General features: G+C 38.8%; 2 protein-coding genes across 2 annotated transcripts; both read right to left on the bottom strand.

Annotated features, from left to right (window-relative positions):
* Positions 1 to 4,247: 4,247 nt before the first annotated feature.
* LOC120291594 (acetyl-CoA-benzylalcohol acetyltransferase-like) lies at positions 4,248 to 5,474 on the bottom strand. The gene is made up of 2 exons (XM_039309242.1): positions 4,709 to 5,474; positions 4,248 to 4,456 (listed from the first exon to the last, which is right to left on the bottom strand). Exons 1-2 carry the CDS (start codon positions 5,472 to 5,474, stop codon positions 4,248 to 4,250), a joined length of 975 nt encoding a protein of 324 aa, XP_039165176.1.
* Positions 5,475 to 16,109: 10,635 nt separating this feature from the next.
* On the bottom strand, positions 16,110 to 21,534 carry LOC104455131 (serine carboxypeptidase-like 20). The gene is made up of 16 exons (XM_039309243.1): positions 20,875 to 21,534; positions 20,015 to 20,073; positions 19,780 to 19,928; positions 19,616 to 19,692; positions 19,367 to 19,489; positions 19,092 to 19,194; positions 18,979 to 19,016; positions 18,763 to 18,864; positions 18,586 to 18,666; positions 18,333 to 18,449; positions 18,224 to 18,289; positions 17,799 to 17,864; positions 17,580 to 17,707; positions 17,291 to 17,404; positions 17,005 to 17,050; positions 16,110 to 16,454 (listed from the first exon to the last, which is right to left on the bottom strand). Exons 1-16 carry the CDS (start codon positions 21,532 to 21,534, stop codon positions 16,371 to 16,373), a joined length of 2,013 nt encoding a protein of 670 aa, XP_039165177.1. The 3' UTR covers positions 16,110 to 16,370.
* Positions 21,535 to 22,288: the final 754 nt, after the last annotated feature.

The raw sequence follows: 22,288 nt of genomic DNA on the forward strand, positions 1-22,288 counted from the left end.
TTAAATGTTCTTGCAAATTGGGAGTTATAAGGGGTGAATTGTCTATTAACCTATTTGTTTTGCAGGCAGGTGTAGAAATATATGTTTATATGAATGAAATTGAAGTGGCATTTGAATATCAATTGTTGTGCTTGCCTTTATATTTGCCTTAACACTACACATTTGCACACATAACTCACGATCTAAAACCCCGATTGCGTTAGGAAGCCCATAGGAGGTGTCCAAAGATGAAACCCATGCGGGGAATAACCCATGATTATCCACTTGTTGTCCCGTTCATTTTGTATTAGTGATAAAGAGAACTATCTGACATAAGTACGAAGTGGGAAAACTCTTTTGATCTTATTTAAATGGGAGCCTTTAGCCTTTAGATCCTGCCTTTTAGTGAATCTCACAAATTAGGATGCGATGTGTCTTTGTGGTTGCCACATTTTCATTTTCATTTTCTTTTTTATCTTTTGAAGGCACTAGCGTTCTATTCCCCAATATAAATAATGTTCCTTTCATTTATGCAATGGATTGTCATTAGATTTATTTTATTTCATGACAAATGGTGATTGATTAAAATGCCTATTAGGTCTAGATATAATGGGTTTCCCCGAGCTTCGTATAATCTCGACCCCAAAGGGGACATTGGTAGATATTTGTAGAAAAGAAGATTGGTTATCCTATTTTTCTCTTATATCGAGAGCCCCACAAGCCATTAGTGAAGGCTCTAGCCCATTTTTAAAATCCCAAGAGTTCAACATTCGTGTTTGGTCGTCACGAATTGACATCGACTTTAGAGGAACTAGAAATCATTTTTGGTAATGTTGCTTGATTTGGTCTTGTCGACACTATTAATGGCTAACAATACAACCTACAGAGAATGTGAATAGGCTGGTTTTAAACTGTGATGATCTTTTGCGAAAATTAGCTAGTCGCTAAATAAAGATCAGCTTAATCTAATGGTTGAGAAAAGCCATGAACTAACTGTGTGCAAATATATGTGAGCAAAACAAAACAGCAGAACATAGAGAGTTATAGTGGTTCGGCTTTATCGACAAGCCTACGTCTACTCTTCAGACTAAAGCCTTCCACTAGTAATTTGCTTGAAAAATTACAATTGGCTTGCACTTATCCTTTACAGGATAGATATCATTATCAAGACTCAGTTGCAGCTTTTACTCTTGCACACTTAATCCTTTGCATAATTACTAAATAGCACGAATATCAAAATAGTACGATAGAGAGCTTATAGCTAAGCGAAATTTAGCAGAAAGTGAGCTTCTTGATTTTTATGTCCCACACTCTCTTTGGCTTTCTGGGGTCTTCCCTTTTATATCCTTCTTCAATCTATCCATTGAAGATAAATTAGAGAAGTAGATATTCATCATTCTATTGAGTTGCTATTCATGGATGGTACTACCCATATAGTTTCTTTCCTTGAATCTCCGTAAACTAGTTAACAATGGCAATTGCTTTTGTCTTCTCGCTACAGTCTCTAATTGACCTACCAAATGACCTAGCTGTTCATGTTTTTTTCTGGATTCAGCCACTATGCGAATCCAAGTCTTCAACGGCTACTTAGCTGACCAAACAAACATCATCAAATGTACTTGGTTATTACAGCACTATCGACTTGATCTTTACAGCTTCGACGTAAAATATCATCAACTGCTGATCTTTTAGGTTAACTAACACCGTTTGCTATAACTGGACATTTGTGAACTTCTTTCCAATGAATCACATCATGGATATTGCATAGTCCTTTGGTCCAAACATCTGCATACACCATAGTAAATAATATACTAAGGATAGTTTGCACATCATCTAAATCACTTGAAGATCTTTCTCTAATAATCTCCATTTTTTTTTTTTTTTGTATGATGACAAAACTATCTCATGGATGTGAAATAAAAATAGGTATATTAGATAGGATCTCCTCAAGATGTTTTGCAGTAAAGCTTGGATACATGAACTTAGATGATCTTTAACGAAATGGAACATTGTTGGACAAAGATCTTCTATCCAGAGTGTGTCATCAAGTATTTGGAGTTCAAAGTATAACAATTGACCCCTATTTCAATGATACACTCGCACGCTCCCCTTTGTTTTGAAGAGCAGTTCAATTATAGGCGACTTAGCATACTTAGTAAAATTTGTCATGAACGAACAAGCAAATATTTATCCTAAGTTATCATGAGCAAAACATTATGAGTAGATGGTAGCAAATGCAAACACTATGAGGAGCAAATATTATGAGCAGATATTAGCATATTTGCAAATATTATCGGGAGCAAATATTATGAGTAGATACTAGCATATTTGCAAACATTATCAGGAACAAATATTATGAGCATATACTAGCATATTTGCAAATTTTTCATATCAAGTTACTCTCTCCCTTTTTGTCATCAAGCAAAAAGACACGAAAAAGAGTAGCTTCATTGATGTTATCGATAAGTTGCTAAAGGATATTGGACCTAAGCAGCAAACGACTTAGACCTAAGCAACACAAAGCAAAATAAGAGCACATAGAGTTTTGAACATGTTTAGGTGCAAGGGCGTTTGCGTTGCTACAACGAAGTAGGCGGTTACAGTTCGGCGGTCTTTAGGTCTGGTCTTACAAGGTTGTAGCAATTCAAGCTAAGAAGAGTGCACTCAATCTTCACCGTATATTGAGTTGAAGATAGGAGAGTGGTCTTGATTTCCCGAACATCTACTTGAAGTTGATTAAGGCTGGCAGGAGAGGTAGAGATGTCCACAGCAGGTGATGATGATCTTTCTGCCCTAGGTGGACGAGGGGCCTTGAGTGGTGTCGGTGCCTTAGCATGCTTTCTCTTTTCTGGTTCGGTCAATTCAGCGAGTCTCTCTTGGATCTTTGTCACAGCTCTGTCATTATCTCCATGACTAATGGGGACAACTTCTTCTCTTTGGTTAACCCATCCTCCCGGTGTCATTCTCAGCATCATTTTGTCTAGGTTTTCTTCCCGATCTCAACATTTGGCATGAGAAGTGGTGCAGCATCAGAGAAATCAATCTTGAAATGCTTAAAATTTTGCGTGACCAGAGTAACATAAGGAAGTTTTCCTGTCTTTCTCTTCACCATGCAATACATGTGGATGAAGATCATGTGGGGAAGGAAAAATCATCGAATTTGTTAAGAATGGCGCAAATAACTTTTACCTCGTAACAAGAGAAGTCGTTCATAGAAAATGTTTTTGGACGAAGGCATAGTCTGAATCTTTTGAAAAAAAATCATTCTGAGAAGTAGAAGGCTCGCCGATATAATTTCTCTAAAACTTTGAGAACAATTTGGAGTTTACAAGACAAAGTTGTAGGCCTCATCAAGCTTTATTGGAATCTTTTTGGAAACATTGTACTCAATGTGGATGATTTGAGCAAGTTCATCCAATATCATATTATAGTTCTTGAATTTGCTATCAAACAGATGTTAGGATATTCTTCATCACTTTTTTTGCACTTCATATCACTTCGGGTTTCAGCCTTTAGTGTTTTCTTACCTTTCTCAAACTTTTTTTGTCTTTTTCTTCAGTAGAGGGCAATTCTACTTGATGTGTCCTCTCTTCTTGCATTCAAAGTAGATCACATCCTTGTTATCTACTCTTTCACTGAAGTTCTTCTTTTGTTCAGACAATCTAAAAGGTTTTTCCCATTTTAATTTTCTTTCTTTCCTGGCCATCTTGCGAAATTTCTTCATCATGAGAGCCATTTCCTTGTCATCTTCTTCATCATCCTCAGAATCTATATTATCAGAATTATAGTTAGATTTATGCAATCATTTTCTTACCTCTAGATTCTCCTTCCTCATTCAAACGTTCCACTTCATATGATCGAAGTGTTCCCACGAGTTCGTCTATGAAAAGTAGTGAGATACCTTAAGTTTCCCAAATGGATGTTTTGATATTGTTCCATTCCTTTGATAAATCAAGAAAGATTTTGTTCACTTTCATGGAATCTGGTAATGGTTGTCCTTGTTGTGCCAAGCCGTTGACGATGTCAGTGAATCTACTGAACATATCAGTCACTGATTCATCTATCTTCATTTTTAAAGATTCATACTACCCGAGCAAAATGTTTATCTTAGTCTCCTTGACTCGGTCAGTTCCCTCGCACATTACGTGCAACCTCTCCCAAATTTCCTCAATAGATTCACATGAGGATATGCAGTCATATTCAGTAGGAGATAAAGCATAGTATAAAGAATAAACTTCTTTAGCATCTAAAACTTCTCTCTTGGATGCTTATGTCTCATACATGGTTTCGACTTTCGGCTTTTTGTTGTCCATGTCCTTTTTGGAGGAAGAGGCTTCAAGCTTAACACCCTTCAAAACTACATCCCACTCCAAGAGATCTTTGGATCTAATGAATGCTTTCATCTTATTCTTCCAGATGTTGTAGTCCTGTCCATCAAAGTATGGAGGCCTTCTATCACTCTGTCCTTCCATAAGTCCTAGTGCAAAAATGCTAGCCATTGAAAGATCGTTAACTCAGAAGTAATGAAGCACTTCAATAAAGATTAACCAATCTTCGATACCAATTGTTAGGGCTAGATGGATCCCCTAGAGTGTGGTGAATAGGTGATGGTACAGAATAAAATAAATTTAAAACATTATTGCAATAGAGTGTTTGCCGATAAACTGTGCTGTGATCAGATCTTACCAATGTGCAAATTACTATCATAAAATATTGACGAAAGCCCTACCTATTAGTGCCGAAACAACCTCCACCCTTGAAGGTTGGGAATCGTTGGCCATCGAGTCCTTTGCATTGTCCCTAGCTAAGGCTTTCAGCTTCGATAAAGCATCGGCGTTGAACCTCAACCTGCTCGTGATGAGTTCCTTGTTGCCAATACGTCGTGGACTCAAAATCGGAACCGCCAACTCTTTTACTGGGAATAGAGATGACAACTCGAAACTAGGACAGACCATGGCGTCTGCATTACCTCGGCAAGCGGTAGCCCACGAATTGATGAACATGGCCATGGTGTACATGTCGCCGATCTTGTGTGTAAAGCGCATGCTAATCGCTAATCCGCCACACTCGAACGTATTCACTTGGATCACAATTAACGGATTGCCAGCTACATCGGTCGGGTACTTCGACAAACGTTGGAGCAAATCAATGTCGGGGTCTCCATGGAGAAGCTTATCAATCTGGCCATCCACTTTGGCGTGGATAAACTCAACTCCAAGGTCGTTACAGTCAATAAAACAACCATCATCCTCAATATATCTCCCTGCCATAGGATAAAAGAGTGTTAGGGTTTCAGAAAGTGACTCCTCCATTTGGAGAAGCCTTTGAGAAATATCAACTCCTGGGTTCTCAGCATTATCTCTATAGTAGAACATAACGCCAATGTAAATTGGCATTTGAAGATGATCCAGTGATGTTAACTTCAATTTTTGCCGGTTGTTCGGCGTCGGCACTGATGGTTTGACCAACTTCTTCCATTGCACTTCCAGCTTCATGCTTGTATTGCTACCAAGATATCTAGTCAAACAAGGATGGTGAATATGGTTGCATGCAAGATCTGTCCAGTGCAATGCTTGTTTTATAGAGCGTTCCAAGACGATATTTGAGTCCTGGAATATGCATCTTAAGACTGCGTGCAATGGACCCGTCACATGTCCATTTCCAATCTTCCATATCAAGATTTTTTTTTTTTAAAGATAAATTCAAGTGATGGGAGGAACGACCGTACATATTGTAAGGAAACGATGATGTGACGGTACCGTAAGTTTTTCATATTCAACGGTGGCTTCTCCACCTTTAGATCTTAGCTTGGATGATATGAATAGATTTCTTTCTTAAAAAGTACTCTCTCAATATGTGCCATGCAATTGGCCTGTTACATGTCCATTTCCCATCTCCCACATCGAGATTTTTTATTTTTTTTAAGACCGATTCAATTGATGTTAACTTCAATTTTTGCCGGTTGTTCGGCGTCGGCACCAATGGTTTGACCAACTTCTTCCATTGCACTTCCAGCTTCATGCTTGTATTGCTTCTCAAGATATCTAGTCAAACAAGGATGGTAAATATGGTTGCATGCAAGATCTGTCCAGTGCAATGCTCGTTTTGTAGAGCGTTCCAAGACGATATTTAAGTCCTGGAATATGCATATTAAGACTGCGTGCAATGGACCCGTCACATGTCCATTTCCTATCTTCCATATCAAGATTATTTTTTTAAGACAGATTCAAGTAATGGGAGGAACGACCGTATATATTGTAAAGAAATGATGACGTGACAGTACGTAAGTTTTTCATATGGAACGGTGGCTTCTCCACCTTTAGATCTCAGCTTGAATGATATGAATAGATTTCTTTCTTAAAAAGCACTCTCTCAATATGTGCCGTGCAATGGGCCTGTTACATGTCCATTTCCCATCTCCCACATCGAGATTTTTTTTTTTTTTTTTTTAAGACCAATTCAAGTATTGGGAGAAACGATCGCATATATTATAGGGAAATTGATGATGTTACGATACAATAAGTTTTTCACGTTCCATGATGGCTTCTTCACCTTTAGATCTCCAGCTTGGATGAAATGAGTAAATTGTTTCTTAAAATGTACTCTTTCAACATGTGCTATGAATTGCACCGTTAGTTAACAGCACTATTAGGCTGGCAATACTCTATATTATATCCATTTAAGAAACATGGAATACTAAATACCTTATAGACCTCTCATAATTTTTTGGCCACGTGCACCTCGCCTGTTTCACCTTCTTATAATATACATGCATTGTTAATTTCCAAATGTTTATGGATATGAGAGATTTTCATATTATATAATGTTGTTAGAGATAATATGAGATATTAGGGATAATATTTTATAAAATAGCTAATGACCTTATTAGATTATATTAATAACTTCCCTGTACAGATTGTTCTGATATAAATACTTTTGATTCGAACAATCGACAAGTCAATTAATTAGAGATATAGTCTCTCTCTTTTTTTTGAATTCATTATCTCTCCTCTCTTAAAGTTCTTAAATTATTTACAGCAGCGTATGCTAAATTTAAGGATAAAAACATCTTAAATTAACTTTCTCTAATTCGTGACAAATGAAAAATCAAATAAACGGTTGAAATTCGGTCACGTCACTCGTTTATTAAGCTCACTTTAGTAAAATTTACGTACACAACCACCAAGCCCTGATTGGCGTGATGTGCAGTGGACGGAGGAGAAGGGGTGCTTGGAGAAGAACGAGGAAATGGGGGGAAAGAACTAAAAGGCAAAGGAAGAAAAAATAAGAGAAATGACTAGGTAAATAGTTTTTCATCTATTATGAAAATAACAGTTTATTTTGAATCACAAAAACCAAATAATAATAGGCTGTTATGACCACACGATCTCCTCAAAAAGTTTCAAAAATTGATGCTTGAAATTTAAGGGTCAAGCTACATCTAAAAGATGACATTGCTTTCATTCAACAATCCCATTTTGCTGAGGAGTCTAGGTGCAAGAACTCTCATGAAGAATTCCATGAGAAGAGAAAAATGACTTACAGTCAATAATGAAAAACTCGTGTCCATTGCCTATACAAATGCGTTGTGTAGATTTGTCTAACTAATTCTTTATTAAGGTGAAAAATTCGATCGAATGGGAAAAAGTTTGGCTCTTTTTTTGTGTGAAGAAAACCCATGTGGCACGAGTATAATTATCCACAATGGTGAGAAAGAAACAAACTCCATTGTGATGTGGAGTATGCTAGAGACCCCATAGATCAACATGTATTAATAAAAAAGCATTAGCAGCTTGAGATTTACTGATTGGGAATGATATTTGTGACTATTTTGCCAAAGGACAAATGGGACATTTGGAGTGAGGAAAACAAGCACCATGACCCAAACGTTGATGGAAAAGAAAGATTTTATTGTCAATAGTGGGATTACATGAAACACCCTTATTTCATGAAATGGAAGATAAATCGAAACCCTTGGAAAATTGGTCCAAAAGTACAGCCCTTGGGTAATACTACCCAAGCCCATCAATTTATCAGTTGACAGGTCTTGAAAAAAGTAATTTTGGGAATTGAATATGGCACAACAAGAATTTTCCTTGCAAACTTTGGAAATAGATATAAGTTTGAACTCAAATTTAGGAATATAAATGACAATTATGAGAATAATCTTGGGATTAAGACAAATAGTGCCAATTTTGGTGACACAAGTGACATTCGTTTGGAAGACATAATGACATGGGAGCATGGAATTTGGTGTCAATTCAAGAGAAAAACTTCTCATTGCAAATTATGTGGTCACTAAAACCTCAATCAATCATTTATGCATCAATTGAAATAGAGTCTATCTCGCATAAAGAGGTACATAAGAAACTAGTAGTCCTGTCAATATTGCTTAACTGATTGAGGGCCTTCATGATATTTTGATACTAGTCATGGGTAAATGTCTGATTTACCCTTCCAATATTTTGTCCAAACACCTAATAAATGGATAACCCTTTGCCTTTTTTTCTTTATCATTGGGTTTACCATGCAATTTTCAACATGTATCAATAGTATGGTGTGGGCATTTGTAATATTTACAAAATTTATCTTTTGTTTTAAAATTTTGTCCTCCCCTTTTCTAAGATGATGTGGCAACCTATGAGCCATAGAATGTCTTGTGCAATGATGCTAACATGGTAGCATGTGGACCACCCAATTCGATCCCTCATATGGATGGATAAGAGCCGTCAAATCTTGCCTTTTGATCTAGATCCAAGGCCGACCTTTTAAGATCTGCTTCTTCCTCCTAGCAAAACCCTAGCACCATACGAGGGGTACTCACGGTTAATGCTATTCGCTACTAAGAGCTCACCAGAGCAATGAGCGTCACGCCCTCATCCACCCGCACGTACTCGACCGTTGCCAGGCACTAGCTCCCCTCTTGGATGACAAGTTGGAAGATTCAGCCAAGTAGTGGAACAAAATCCATGTCGAGAATTTGCAACCTAAAATTTGAGTAAGTCTCATTTAGAATCAACAGAAAATGAGTCGTTAATAGAGCCGGGAGTTGGTTAAAGCAAGGTTGTCTCGGGTCCTTCCAATTATTCCTCAGCCACCTCAAGCTCATTCCATAGAGCCGAGAGTCGATTAAAGCAAGCGGTAACTGGGAAGTTCCTTGCTTCAACTCCGACAAGGCCTAAGTGGGGCGAAAAAATCTTCGCTCGATATAACTTCCCATACATCTCATGGATGTTGTCCCACATCACCTTAGAGTCTTCGGTCGATGGGAACCTAGTCATGACCTCGGGAGCCATATAGTTCCTTATCCTTGTGTGAACAAATTGGTTGCATTTATGCCAATGTCATTGCAATCAATCATTAGTTGGAAAGGGGACAGCTCCATCAAGGAAGCCATCCTTATCCTTTGTGACCAAGGCTCGCCGAAAGTCATGAGCCCAGGTCGTGTAGTTATTCAGTTCTGTGAGCTATAAACTGATGAGCCAAAGCTCTGGTTCATTGACCGGCAATGTGTAGAGGGGTCACCAAGGTCCAAGCGGCCGCCGCTGCCTAGAATCAATCGCATAGGCTAGAAAACCGGGTTGGAAAATGGAGTAGGGTTGCATCCCAAGACCCGATTGAGTGGATTTGGGTTTGTGATCCTGACCCGTCCAGCCCAGTCTTCCTTCTTCTCCAAATAGACCTTGGTGTGCCAATGTCTGACTTAGTCCGGCGGCCCATTGTCCTTGAACTGGAAACCAGTGGACCGATGGCCATTGGGCTAGGCTGGAAGTTTGAATTGGAGTTGGGACAAGCTCAGCAAGGTGTTGAGCGGAGGGTTCTTCTTCAATCGGATCGACTTGGTCCGAATCTTTGATTCTTTGACATGGCATCTATAATGAATTCCTACTGGGTGCTGGTTTGTTTTGCAGAATAGGAATCGCAACAACAAAACCGGAAACAAGACGGAGGCAATTCCAAAAATGCAAAAGCTGGGGCAGGAAAGAGAGTTCTGATACAATGACAGAAAACAATAATTTGAGGAATTTTCTCTGTATCTTTTATTCATGCATAAGGAGGAGGTAAATCTAATACAAGAGTGTACAATACATTAAATAATATACGTGATACTATTTTCCTATTTGAACAGACTGAATCAATTAACATATCAATCTAATATTAGTACAATCATCTGCAGAATCAAATCATATCTTCAAGACACACCAAATCGTATCTTCAACATATTCTTTTGAAACGGTCAATTAGTTTGACATCATATTTTCATCAGCATATCGAATTAATATCGTGAACGTGGGGTTTTTTAATGAGGATTTTTCAGTAACTTGATTTAATCAAGTAGCAATCATTGATCATATAATGAAAGGGAAAAGCTTAGCTGACCGTCACTCTGTCAATGACGGAGTAACGGTCAGCTAAGCTGCACTCTTAATTAAATCGTTGGGGTGATAATTCCATCTATTCATTTTTCAGGCACTCGTTTGGTTTTGCTCCTCAAATCAAACGCAAAAGTGAAGGCCAAGTCCTTTACAAGCCCTAAGAAAGGAAGGCCAAGAAGCGTTACGCGGCCGAATCTAGCTAAATGGCCGTTCACCATAGTGTCATTGCAGGAAAAGAGCACTGAATTATCTCACCACACCATCAAGTACGATAGTCCCGATTGTTAGAAAAGTCTCATGTCAGGGAATTAGTGTCATGTAAAGTAGTTGATATATCCTAATTAGCTCATAATTTATGCACTTAAACTTTAGAGTAAGGGCAAATTCAACTAACAGGCTTGGGACTCCAAGTTTGGACTCCAGGTTTTGTTGGGTGTTCTTTCCACCAAATGATATCATAGTCAATAATTGATTGGTGAATTGAAATGAGTTTTTATCTAAGCTCATGGATTTAAATGATACGTGGAAGTTGATATAATTCTTTGTTTCATTTCCTTTTGCTTTTAATGTTATTATCGTTTTAGAATTTATGTTTTAGAATTTATGTTACTATTAGACAAGAATATGTAATATAACATGTAGTCCATTTCTGTGTTATCTTGAATGTTCAACGTGTTTAATAATTAAAAGTGGTATAAATTTTATAAAATAAAAAATATAATATAATATATAGTAGTACATGATACTCTAGAACTAGTAGAACTGACAAGTTATAGATTTTAGGGCAATTCCAAGAATATATAGGTTAGGTTCTAGATTCCAAAAAATTGGAACTCGGTAATTATAAAAATATCGATGTCCTAAAAAATCCCAAACTAATACACCTATAACAAATTTACCACAAACTAATTTTAAACCCCAAATCAGTATACTTGTAACAAATTTACCATCTGTTAGTTTCCATTAAATTTTATTGTAAAATTAATAAGTTAAATGACGCGTGACAGTTAAGCGGTGTGTCGGTTTGGGATTTTACTCTCTGTTTGTCACAATTATACAATTTTTGTAATTTTTTGTGGTATTAATCTAATTTAACGGAGGGTAAATTTGTCACAAGCAAACCGATTTTGGATTTTTTATAATCAGTTGAGATAAATTTATCACAGTATACTAGTTTGGAATATTTAATGGGAAAAAAATTAGTTTTGAGTAAATCTGTTATACGTACATTAATTTTGAGATTTTTCAATATATTAATACTGATAAAAAAGTGTATGTACTTTACAAAGGAATCTGCACAGCCCTACTAATTACTCCTGTACCACCTCTTCTCCACATTTTGCATTTTTCCTTTTTTGTTTCTGTTTTGAAATTTTTTTGAAAAGCTAATACATATGAAAGACCGAGGCAGAAAAAAAAATTATAAACCACATCTTAAGAACTTGCGCGGAATTCATCTTTAGAGAAGTTTGATAGAATGTGAAGACTAATTGATAGAAAATTCAAAAAGCGACATTATTCGAATAGTCAAATGATTCATCATTTGTTCAAATTTGAAGAAGATCGAACTTTAACATGAGACTCCTAAACAGATGCCAATAATAATCTGCTTTCGTGATGAGCTTGATGGACAAAAAAAACATAAAAAGAAACCTAGAGCACGCCAAAAGAGCAGGTGTAGATGGTTTCACCTTCCGTGTAACCAAGCATGTGTACAACAGCACTTGCGTACTCGCAAAGAGGGTCGTAGCGACCAGGCCCAAAGGAACCAGACATATACAACACCACCTGCGACCCTTTGCACGGTAGGTGAGGGCGTCTAGATTTCCCACTTTTGGCGTGACTTAGGTCTATGCGCATTACCTATTCCCGCAAGCCTGTAAGCTTAGATACCAAGAATAGAATCGTGACGACATTAATAAGAAGGTGATGAAGTAACTACTGGATTAGAGCAAAATTATATTACTATCGGCAGCGGTACTTGATTTAAATGCAATTAATTAATGATCTCGCTTAAATCTAATAGTGGCCGACCGTCAAGGTTGACGTAGTCGGTTACAGTGCCAAAGGAACTCCAGTTCAAAAACTAGAGGTCAAAGTTATAAAAAAGCAGCAGAGCAAATGATACACTGTACACTAATCAAAGAAACCACTGAGAGCATAGATAGTAAAATCATTGCATTGATTTTTTTTTTTGTCAGAATGATATAACTTTCATTTCTAACCAATACAAGGATAATAAGAAGTTTCAATATCTAAGTATAAAATCAACCATAGGCAATGGGGAGGCTAACAATCCAATTCGGTGGCAGAGAATTGGTTCGGTGGGCTCTACGACCTAGTCAAATGAGTGGGTCAAGTTGTATATGGTATGACCCATATTACCCCATTTAACCCATTTTGATACATATTCATATAGTGCAAATCTAATGACCCATACTCAATCCTTACCCGACCTAACTCACATTATTAAAACACATTAATATTCTAGGAAAACCCACACTCTCTTTAAGCTCTTCGCATGTATATGCTACTTGGATAAAAACTTCAAATCATATTAAAAAAAGCAAAATATTTATAAAGAATTTGACCAAAATATATATAAAGAACTTAGGGCTGACAAACCCATTTTACTTGTTAGATACTAGCTCTTTTCAGTATCATTATTTATATGAACATTATTCACCGATCACCCGTGGTGGCGGCGTAGTGGTTAAGCGCTGGTTCCTTCGCAAGAGGTCGGTGTTCGAATCCTTGCGTCATCTGCCTTGTTGGAAAGGAACCCACGACTTACAGGAAGCAAGGGTGGTGGTGACTCTACTCCTCCAGTGGTTTACTTCAACCGCGGCGCCCACGGAGGTTTCTTGGGTTAAAAAAAAAAAAAAATTATTCACACTGAATTTAATTTGTAACGACCATAGTCCGTTGTGCAGCAATATTTTAGGGAAAATTTCAAATAAGAGCCTAAAGTACTATCATTTTTTCAAATAATGACCTAAAGTGGACCTTTTTTACGTCAAATAAGGCATGAAAGCTATAGTAGCTTCAAATAAGGGACTAACCTTGTTGATTGCCGGCTGGCTAAATATTCCGGCTAGCCAAAGGGTATTTTTATCAAAAGACCATTTTTATGTTAAATTATCTTTTCCTTTTTTTCTTTTTCTTTTCCTTTTCCTCTTTTTTTTTTTTTTTTTTTTTTTTTTTTTTTTTTTTCTAGTGAGCGCCGACGAGGGCTCAATGACCTCCCGACTGCTAGTGAGGACTGCGATCAAATCGAGGCCATCCCCTCACCTAGATTGGATGTGGCGACCTTCACCTATAGCTTTTGAGGGCAAACCTTGCCTAGATTTTGCAAGGGCGGTCTCACCCAAGGCAATGGTTGCCTCCCGCTGAGCCATCGGCAAACGGGAAGAGAAAATCAAAAAAGAAAAAAAATGTATAAAGAAAAAAAAAATCACAAAAGGAAAAAATAAAAAAAAAGAGAGAGTAAAGGACAGAAATACCCTTAACCACCTAGAAAGTCAAGTACTTATTTAAAATTGATATAACCATTGCAGACCCTATTTAAAACGATTTCATTTCGAGATCCTTATTTGAAAGAATTACAGCGCTTCAAGCCTTTATTTGAGAAAATAATGACACTTGAGCCCTTATTTAACATTTTCTCGATATTTTATTTGTTAGATAGCAGCTTCAAAAGATAATATCTTTTTTTTTTTTTCTAAATTATAACATTTTTCAAATTCTGGTCATTTTTAGTTTATGTGAGTGTGAGCATGTTTTAAGATTTATTTTTATGATAAATGTTCCTAAATAATATAAAAGAAAATTTATTTTATGGTTTGATGTTTAGAAAGAAAACTGAAAAGAGATTAGAAAAGAGGACTGAAATTTCTAATTGATTTTCTAAATTTTCGTCGCATCTTTTATTCCCTCGACAAGCCCGACAAAGGTCCATGCGTGAGCTCAACCAACATCACGCACCATCAATCCTAGTCGAGGTTTAGGATTTTCTTCTGCATCCGTTGCCAGCAGTGTTCTGCTCCAGATCCAGCTCCGACCACCGACACACCTCTTCTTCCTCCTCCTCCTCCAGCAATGGCCAAGAAGAGAACGAGGCACCAAAATCCGCAAGCCTTCCTCGCTGACGACAATGAAACCGCCGTGACGAGACCTGCGAAGAAGCACAAAAAAGAGGAGAAGCTCATATCGTAAGGCATAAGCTCGAGGATACTGAAAGAGGAGGCTCTGATTCAGCAGAAGGAGATCCAGGATGAAGCTGATGAGTAACCAAACCCTAACGACAGAGGGTTAGGTTAACGTCGCACCATCGGCAGGCGACAGAGGCGGGCACAGAAGTAGGCAACTGAAGAGCGACGACAAGTGTTACGGTTGCTTGCGAGTTGCCAGGGCAAGATCGATGGTGGTGCTTGCAAAAGCTGCGTGACCTCTAGCCTTGATGATAATATTTTTTAATGGGTGACCCATTTTCGGCCCATCTAATTCAACTTTTAACTCTTTGAACCCATTTATGGCCGGACCTTTGAATACTGACAACCCATACACAACCCATTTATAAGAAATATAAGTCAAAAAATAGGCCATGGACCCATTTTGATACCCCTATAGCAAGCAATAACCCGTTATGCTCATCGAAATCTGAGAGCCTTGTCTCACAGATCAGGAAGTAGTGACCCTCGGATGTGATAGCCAGCTTTTCCTCGAGCATCATTATTCCAGAACTTGATTTATTCAAAGAAAGTCGCGAACATGCCTCGCTGGAGGTTGCGCCGGATGCAATGAGCACTAGCGGTATAATACCTTCAGAAATAGACAATGTTGGCGTTCGACGACAACTGATCCTGACCAATCTGATGTTGCACAAGCTGGACTCACTGGTCGTGGTTTTTCGTTTAGCTGACTGTGATTGCAAAAGGAGCAAAAGGGAGTGCGCCATTAGTATACTCGATTTAGTCATATCAAATCAACTAAGTATCAAGCTGGGCATGCCTGGATTAAAAGCCGGAAGCCATAAGCTCAAGTGGTAATTGGTAGAAGCATTCATCATGATGAGATTTTTGGTGTAAAGATTGATTATAAATGTTTACTCGTTCAGCTATGATAGAGTGGAACCAAAAATATTGATTGGTTCTAAGCCTTAGATTGTTAATGATTAAACCAAATTCATTGGATGTTGTCAATCACGCAAAGAAGTTATTGATCCATTAATTTGTCCCTTCGACTCTCTAGGTACACACATTAAAAAAAAAAAAAAGTCATTAATGTAGCGTTTCTTTGAAGAAGTTTGTTCATATTTCTATATCGTGAATGTTTGTGTTTCAAGGTGTAATTAATGTTTTGTAAATTCCTAGGATTTTATCTCCTTGGAACACTAGCTATATTTATGAGAAAGAGTAAAAATCATGTAACAAGTCTATAAATAAAAAAGTCTTGTAATCGATCTTGTTAAAAAGAATTAAACGAAAAAAATCTATCTCCTTCTCTTCTTCATGTGAGTTGCAAGTGTTTCACCTTCAATTTCTTCCATCAGGTATGTCATAAAGGGTTCTAGATTTAAAGAGATCTTCATTGTATTGCATTACAAGACTTGATGCATGACTTTGAATTACGGCAACATCAATCAGCCTAACATGGGGATCAGTAATAAATACAGTAAGTTTTACAATATAACAAGTATTAATGCATGATTAATCTGTGTCAATGTCGATTACATCTGTCATACTTTACCGGATGCAATAACAAAGCTCATTTCGCCTAGTCTCTCGAGAAATTGAACAAAAGTCGGGAGTACTGATCTCTCCCTATGTTAGAATATAGGCCAAATTCAAGTCGGTTTGTTTGTGCTAAGAACAGTGGAGAAATCAAGAAACCGCAAAGAAAGCTCTTATTGTAAACTTGATGAACTTTTCGAGTACATAAGTTCTATTTCTCCTGCTTTTCAGACTAAATGGTAGAAGGATCCCCTTTCAATAAGCCAGAGGCGATGTAGTAATGTCAAATTGGTTTTCCATCTAGCCAGCGAGTATAGAAATCCAATGATTCCCGCGGCTTGTATTGAGGGACCGCATGCCCCGCTCCCTGCACCAATGACAAGACGGTTATTATAAGCATCGGACAACTAGATGACTAGTACAACGAGCGGCACTTGTGCGATTAGAAATAAATCGGCTTAAGTGCATCCCAGTAAAACAAAGAGTAGAATTGCTTTGGAGCCTCAAAAAAGCGAGACAAAGGTTTTCATCTTCGGTATCAACTATCAAAAAGCAAGGATTTGTGAATTTTAACTTCATATATCTCATTTCCAAACATCATACAAAATTAGTTCGTTAAGGATAAATTGAGCTTTTCTCTAGGATTTAGACACAGACAACTCTTTATATTTTGTCGTAGACATTGAGGAAGGACTTTTGACAGAGATCGCATCCTTTGTCCATAGAGATTAAGTATATATTATCAGCATTGTTCTATTGCAGTGTGCCACATTCCAGTTTGCTTTGACAGAGCGACCAAAATATGCAGAAAACAGCACGCTCTTCATGATAATGCCGTGACCTTGTTCTAGTCTTTTTTGTGCAACGAATTGTGAGTCTTGAGATATGATGGGTAAGAAGGTTCATTGGTTCCTGACCTTGACAGTTAGGAATGTGAGGTTGTGGTCATACCCTTGCAGATACCTGAAACGAGTTGGAAAAGCTTGAATGCTTAGAGTAGAATGCTTAGAGCAGCATAGCGTAATCACCCACAGTGGCATTGCATGATAATTTGCATTCGTGGATAAACATAAAAGCAACGGAAATATGAATGAACAGAGTATTTGCAACATTTCTACTCTTTGACCATGAGTACTAGTTGATAAGATTATACCTTGCAAGCGTTAAGCATTACTGCCAAACATGGGTGAAGTAAGAACTTACCCAGCGACCTGCTCGCTGGAGATCCATGATCTCCATTCATCAACAATTTTGTATCCAAGTGACCTGGTCCACGCTTGAGTACCAGTGTAAGGTACGACTGAATCATGATCTCCACTGAGAGCAGATAAAAGAACTGTCAATTAACGACAATCAAAAGAAAAAGTGGCAACAACTTTTAGGATCAAATAGATTAATTCGACAAGTTCAAGTTACATCAATCCTATTAGGAGTGCCATGGCAAGAAGAGACATCTCAGTAATGCAGAGGGCATGAACATCACATATCTCACCTGTATATCAGTACCCTGTATCCCTCAGAAATCAAACTTTTGTGATACGGGATCATACTTCCTGTATCGATGGTATAGTTTCTCCGCACTCTAGTGGGACATATCTCCCAAGGACCTGCCACACTCGCCTATTACATGTAAGATAAGCAAATGCCCGATCAAATAACTGGAAGCTCGACATTTCTGTAGCAAAGAAAAGCAACAAATTTAACACTTTACCGGTGCTGCGTGGATTGCTTCCCGAACTGCTTCGTTGTTTAACCATGCGGTTGCGAAATCATCATTCTGCAAACTCACAACTGAGAACATTATGATACGTAATGGGATACCGATGCTTGACTTATCTTGAGGAGAGAACGAGCACTGTTTTTGGGTCTCGCCCAATGTAAATTTGGACTCACATTATAGTAACAGATATATCGGTCTTTTGTTAACAAATGTTTAATGCAAATCTCCATCTTTTATCTTAAACGTAACGAATCAAGCACGGCAACAGCGATTGAAGGTTCTAGTTTTCTCAGAAAGCACTAAAATGTCGCCATGCTTACATTTACAATGCCCTGGAATTTGATTTTCAACCTCCAGATGAGATTGGAAAAGCAATAGAAAATTAATCGTGCATACTAAAAGCTCGAATTACTCACAAAGCATGGGATGTGAAACGCGTTTGCCGACTGGGGACTCGATGTAATCATGTTGTCCTTTCCTAATAGCCAAAGAGGTGAATCGTAACTTAACATTCTCTCTTATGTAGAGAGGCTTCTCAGTCACCCCCAAATAATGGTGGCCAAGAGGCAGACTCGTGACCTTGTTGCCTGGGTAGCGGTAGCATGGCTCAAGAATGTCGTAGCTATTCAAATCTTTCACAGCCTAGAAAGTAGAGGGAAAAAATGTCAATTTATAGGCCGTATCCCACTTGCAAATCTATTTGAGGATAGTATCGGTTCTATTGCTATTAAAGCTCATAGATATGTCCCAAATTAATGTGAAAGGGACACCGTCGCACCGCGTAAGCCTTGAGAAGATTCTGTCGGCATCGGTCATTTGGGGGGTCATAAAATTTCCCTTTACATGTAGCCTGACAATCCTGCAGAATCAATTGTAAAGCTTCTGCTAAACATACTCATGGGACTTCTTGAGAGCACAAATCCACTCATTAGTGCTAGCTTCCTGTTTAACTGACCTCAAAGATGTCGCTTGAGATCAGCGCCATACCGAAGAAGAAAGGCACATGACCATTGCCATCGTATTCGTCATCTGCAATCCCATTTCCAATGAGGTAACCCTGCAGTAAGGTATATTTGTTCATATTTAAAAAGTTCAGTCAGTCAAAGCCATCCTCATGGAATTGGGTGTTGCCCAAGTCATTCAGCAGAGGATGGAAAGAGGAGATGGATACCTTGAAATTGATCAGAGGCTTTTCACCTTTCTTAATTCCTGAAAGAGAAATTCAATTGCAATTACTGACAAAACTAGACAGATGAACCTGGAATTTTGTTGAGTACACCGTACCTTTTACTACATTGGAGGCAAGAGTTGGCACATAAACTCCAGCATATGACTCTCCTGATATGTAGAATGGATTTGAAAGGTACTCTGGATAGAGCTCGAACCACTGAATCCAAAAACAAATGATTCAGCGGCTTTACATATTGAGATTAAGAGGAGTGCTTCAATACAATGGCTTATTAGCAGCTGCTCTACTGCTATCCTACTTATTCCTTTCCTGAAAATTGACCGGCCGACTTAAACCTAACACATTCAGATTAGTGCAGGTGCGTTGTTACCTTGAGAAGAAAGGCATGAGTGTCAGAGGCGGTTTGAAGGTCTCCTGTCGCATAATTGCGTGGATTGTTAGAGTATGAAAAACCCACTCCACATGGTGACTCCAAATAGATAATGTTGGAGACCTGAAAATTGAGCAAGAGCACTTCCTTGTAGACCTCAGGAAACAATGAGTTACAAATTATTCTACGACAACATGAAATCCAGTAAGTGAATGGAGAAGTTCACAAAACAGAAACGATTTTACAGACCTTAGACCAGCTGAAGGGATTGAGCTGAAGTATGGGCAAGCTTCCGTTTGACTTTCCTGCTTGAAAATTAAATGGTCCTGCATGTAGGTACGGCCATGAAAATGGGACCTTGCAACATGTGACTGCGAAAACATCATCATATGGTTTGTGCTTAATTCGAATACCATGTTCGAAAACAAAACCATAGAAGCTGGAGCAACCGGGTCCTCCGTTAAGCCACAGTACTACAGGGTCCTTGCTAGGATTCCTTTCAGACGCAATGAAATAGTAGAACAAATTCTTCTTTCCAGGGTTTCCCGGTATAGCGACGTACCTGCAAATAACGAACTCGGAATTCTCTTAGAAAATTAAACGAGGCTGAGATCGAAATGACAGTAAGGACAATGGAGGATTTTGTACCCTGCGTAATGACTAGAGGGTAAAGAGCCATCAAAGCCTGGAACGTGAGTAATGAGGATTCATCAGGAGCTGCTCCAACAGCTAAAACAGTCAAAACCAAGCCTATTGTTACACCATAAGTGAACCTGAAGACCGTCATAATTCAAGCGAGATAATCAGACTGGCGAGGAGTTGATAATGTATACAATGTCGTCTGTGCTTGGAGGCGAGCGGAAGAGAACGACGGTGGTGACACCTAATTTTGGCAACCCTAAAAAAATAAAAAGAAAAATTGCATATATAAAAATAAAAAAATAAAAAGAAATCAATTTGATTAATTATGTATGGAAGTTGGAAATTTCAAATCTTGATAAATGCGGAAATAATTTCTGGTCGAGGATCAAGATTTAGGGAATCATGTAAATAAAGAGCAATAATTTTGATAAAATAAAAGGAATCGGAACAAAATTTAGTTGATCGCGGAATTACGCTCCAATTTGTAGCCTTAAATTCGAAAATTAACATGAAAAGCGCCGTATGGAATCACCGTAAAAGAGAGCCACAATTTTCGTGACCTGCGGGAGACGAAAAAAATTGAGAGAAAATCCGTGCAGGAAAGAAAGAATTCGTGAAGAAAAAGGGGGCTTCTTCTCGGTTTATGGGTCAAAATTAAAAAACAAAAAACAAAAAAAAATTCGTTCTTTGGGTAGAGGGAAAAGTCAGCAAGAAGCTTGGGCTTTCTGCTGAACAGGGACTGCAGAAAAGAGACACAGAGGGAAGGGACGTGTGCAGCAGGCCAGCAGAGGAAAAAAAAAATAGAAAAGAAAAGCAGCACTGTTCATTCTCTTCTACGTTCAGCCACGACGCCGCTGCTGCTGTACCTCATCCCGCCCGTCTGCGCCGCCCGAGTCCGGTCGCCAGCCACCGCCGCGCATCACCGACGTCTCATGCCGCTCGCTCGTCGCAACCGCCGTCGCCGCGCTCGCCGCCGCTCCGTCGCTCGCTCCGCCTTCCTCTGGCCGCACCACCACCGCTGCAACCCCGAGCGTCGACGACCGCGTGTCTCCCTCCGCCTGAGCCCCGCTCCCGCGCCTCACCCGCGCTTGCACCAGCGCCCGACGCCCTCTCCGCCTGCTGTCCGAACGCTGCTCTTGTCTGGACGTCAGCCGTCGACGCCCCCTTTGCCGTTCGTCGCCGCTGGTCGCAGCGCGAGCAGCCACCCAGCAGCCCGCGCCCGACTCCTCCGCCGCTGCTTCTGTTCTCTGTTCCCCTTGCAGGTCGCCGTTCTGCCCTCCCGACGCCCCTGCCTCTGCTCTGCCCGAGCCGTTGCAGCGTCGCTCAAACGCCGCCGCTGCCTGCGCCTCTGCCCAACGCCCACAACCAGCCTCCGCCTCTGTCCTCGACGACCAGCCGACGCCGCACCTCCGTTCTGCCGCAGCCCGCACCGTCGCCGTCGCCACCTGCCGGTCTGCCTTCGCCCGACGCCTGCTGGTCTGCCCACTGTTGATCTGGCCATCCGATCCCCGCGTCGCCGCGCCCATCCCCGTCGTCGCGTTTTTCCTTCCTGCACTGCGTAGTTTTTCTTTTTATTTTATATTTTCTGTTAAAAAAATCAAGTTTCATTATTATTACTTAAGTTGGAATATCGGGTGTCAATGTTAATTACTTATATATTTGAGGCATTATCCATAGAGTTATGTTGCCCCAAAAATCTCTATAATTATTAATTTGATTTGTAACACATCAGATCATTTTTTTTAATCATATTGATTTTTTTTAGGCATTTTGATAGTATTTTAACTTATTGGATCATTATAATTATTAATTTTATTCGTAAAATTTTGGTTCAAATTTTTAATTATTTTGAACTTTCTCATAGGTGATGTTTAGAATTAAAATAATCGTTAAATTTAATCGGTGAGATGATGGATTATTTTTTCAATTGTTTTAATTATTTAGTTGATGAATATCTTGAGTGGTTTAGATATAATGTTTATCTGGTTATCGCTTGTTTTGGAATAATAATAATAATAATAATAATAATAATAATAATTCAAATCTTGCATCATTCAAGTTAGCTTTACTTAGTAGTCCATTAGCCTAATTCTTAGGTGATGTACTCAAAATTTAGGTTGCGACATACGGTAACACAAGGACATCCATTACAATACATAAGACATGTAGAAAAATTGGATGGTGAAAAAGACAAACCAGAAGAGACATACAAATGCTTTTTGCAATCATCGACTAAAGAAATCCAATGTTGTGGACGAGATGAACTGATGAAAACAAGAA

This window comes from Eucalyptus grandis, chromosome 3, assembly GCF_016545825.1.
Source record: "Eucalyptus grandis isolate ANBG69807.140 chromosome 3, ASM1654582v1, whole genome shotgun sequence".
NCBI lineage: Eukaryota > Viridiplantae > Streptophyta > Magnoliopsida > Myrtales > Myrtaceae > Eucalyptus > Eucalyptus grandis.

Coding starts and splice junctions, on each gene's coding strand:
- LOC120291594 (XM_039309242.1), bottom strand. CDS start 5,474: ATGAAGCTGGAAGTGCAATGGAAGAAGTTGGTCAAACCATCAGTGCCG. Junction 4,457..4,708: donor GGTTGTTTCGGCACTAATAG/GTAGGGCTTTCG, acceptor TTTTTGCACTAG/GACTTATGGAAGGACAGAGT.
- LOC104455131 (XM_039309243.1), bottom strand. CDS start 21,534: ATGGGCGCGGCGACGCGGGGATCGGATGGCCAGATCAACAGTGGGCAG. Junction 19,929..20,014: donor CCCTCTAGTCATTACGCAGG/GTACAAAATCCT, acceptor CGTTATTTGCAG/GTACGTCGCTATACCGGGAA. Junction 17,865..18,223: donor CGTTTCACATCCCATGCTTT/GTGAGTAATTCG, acceptor GTGAGTTTGCAG/AATGATGATTTCGCAACCGC.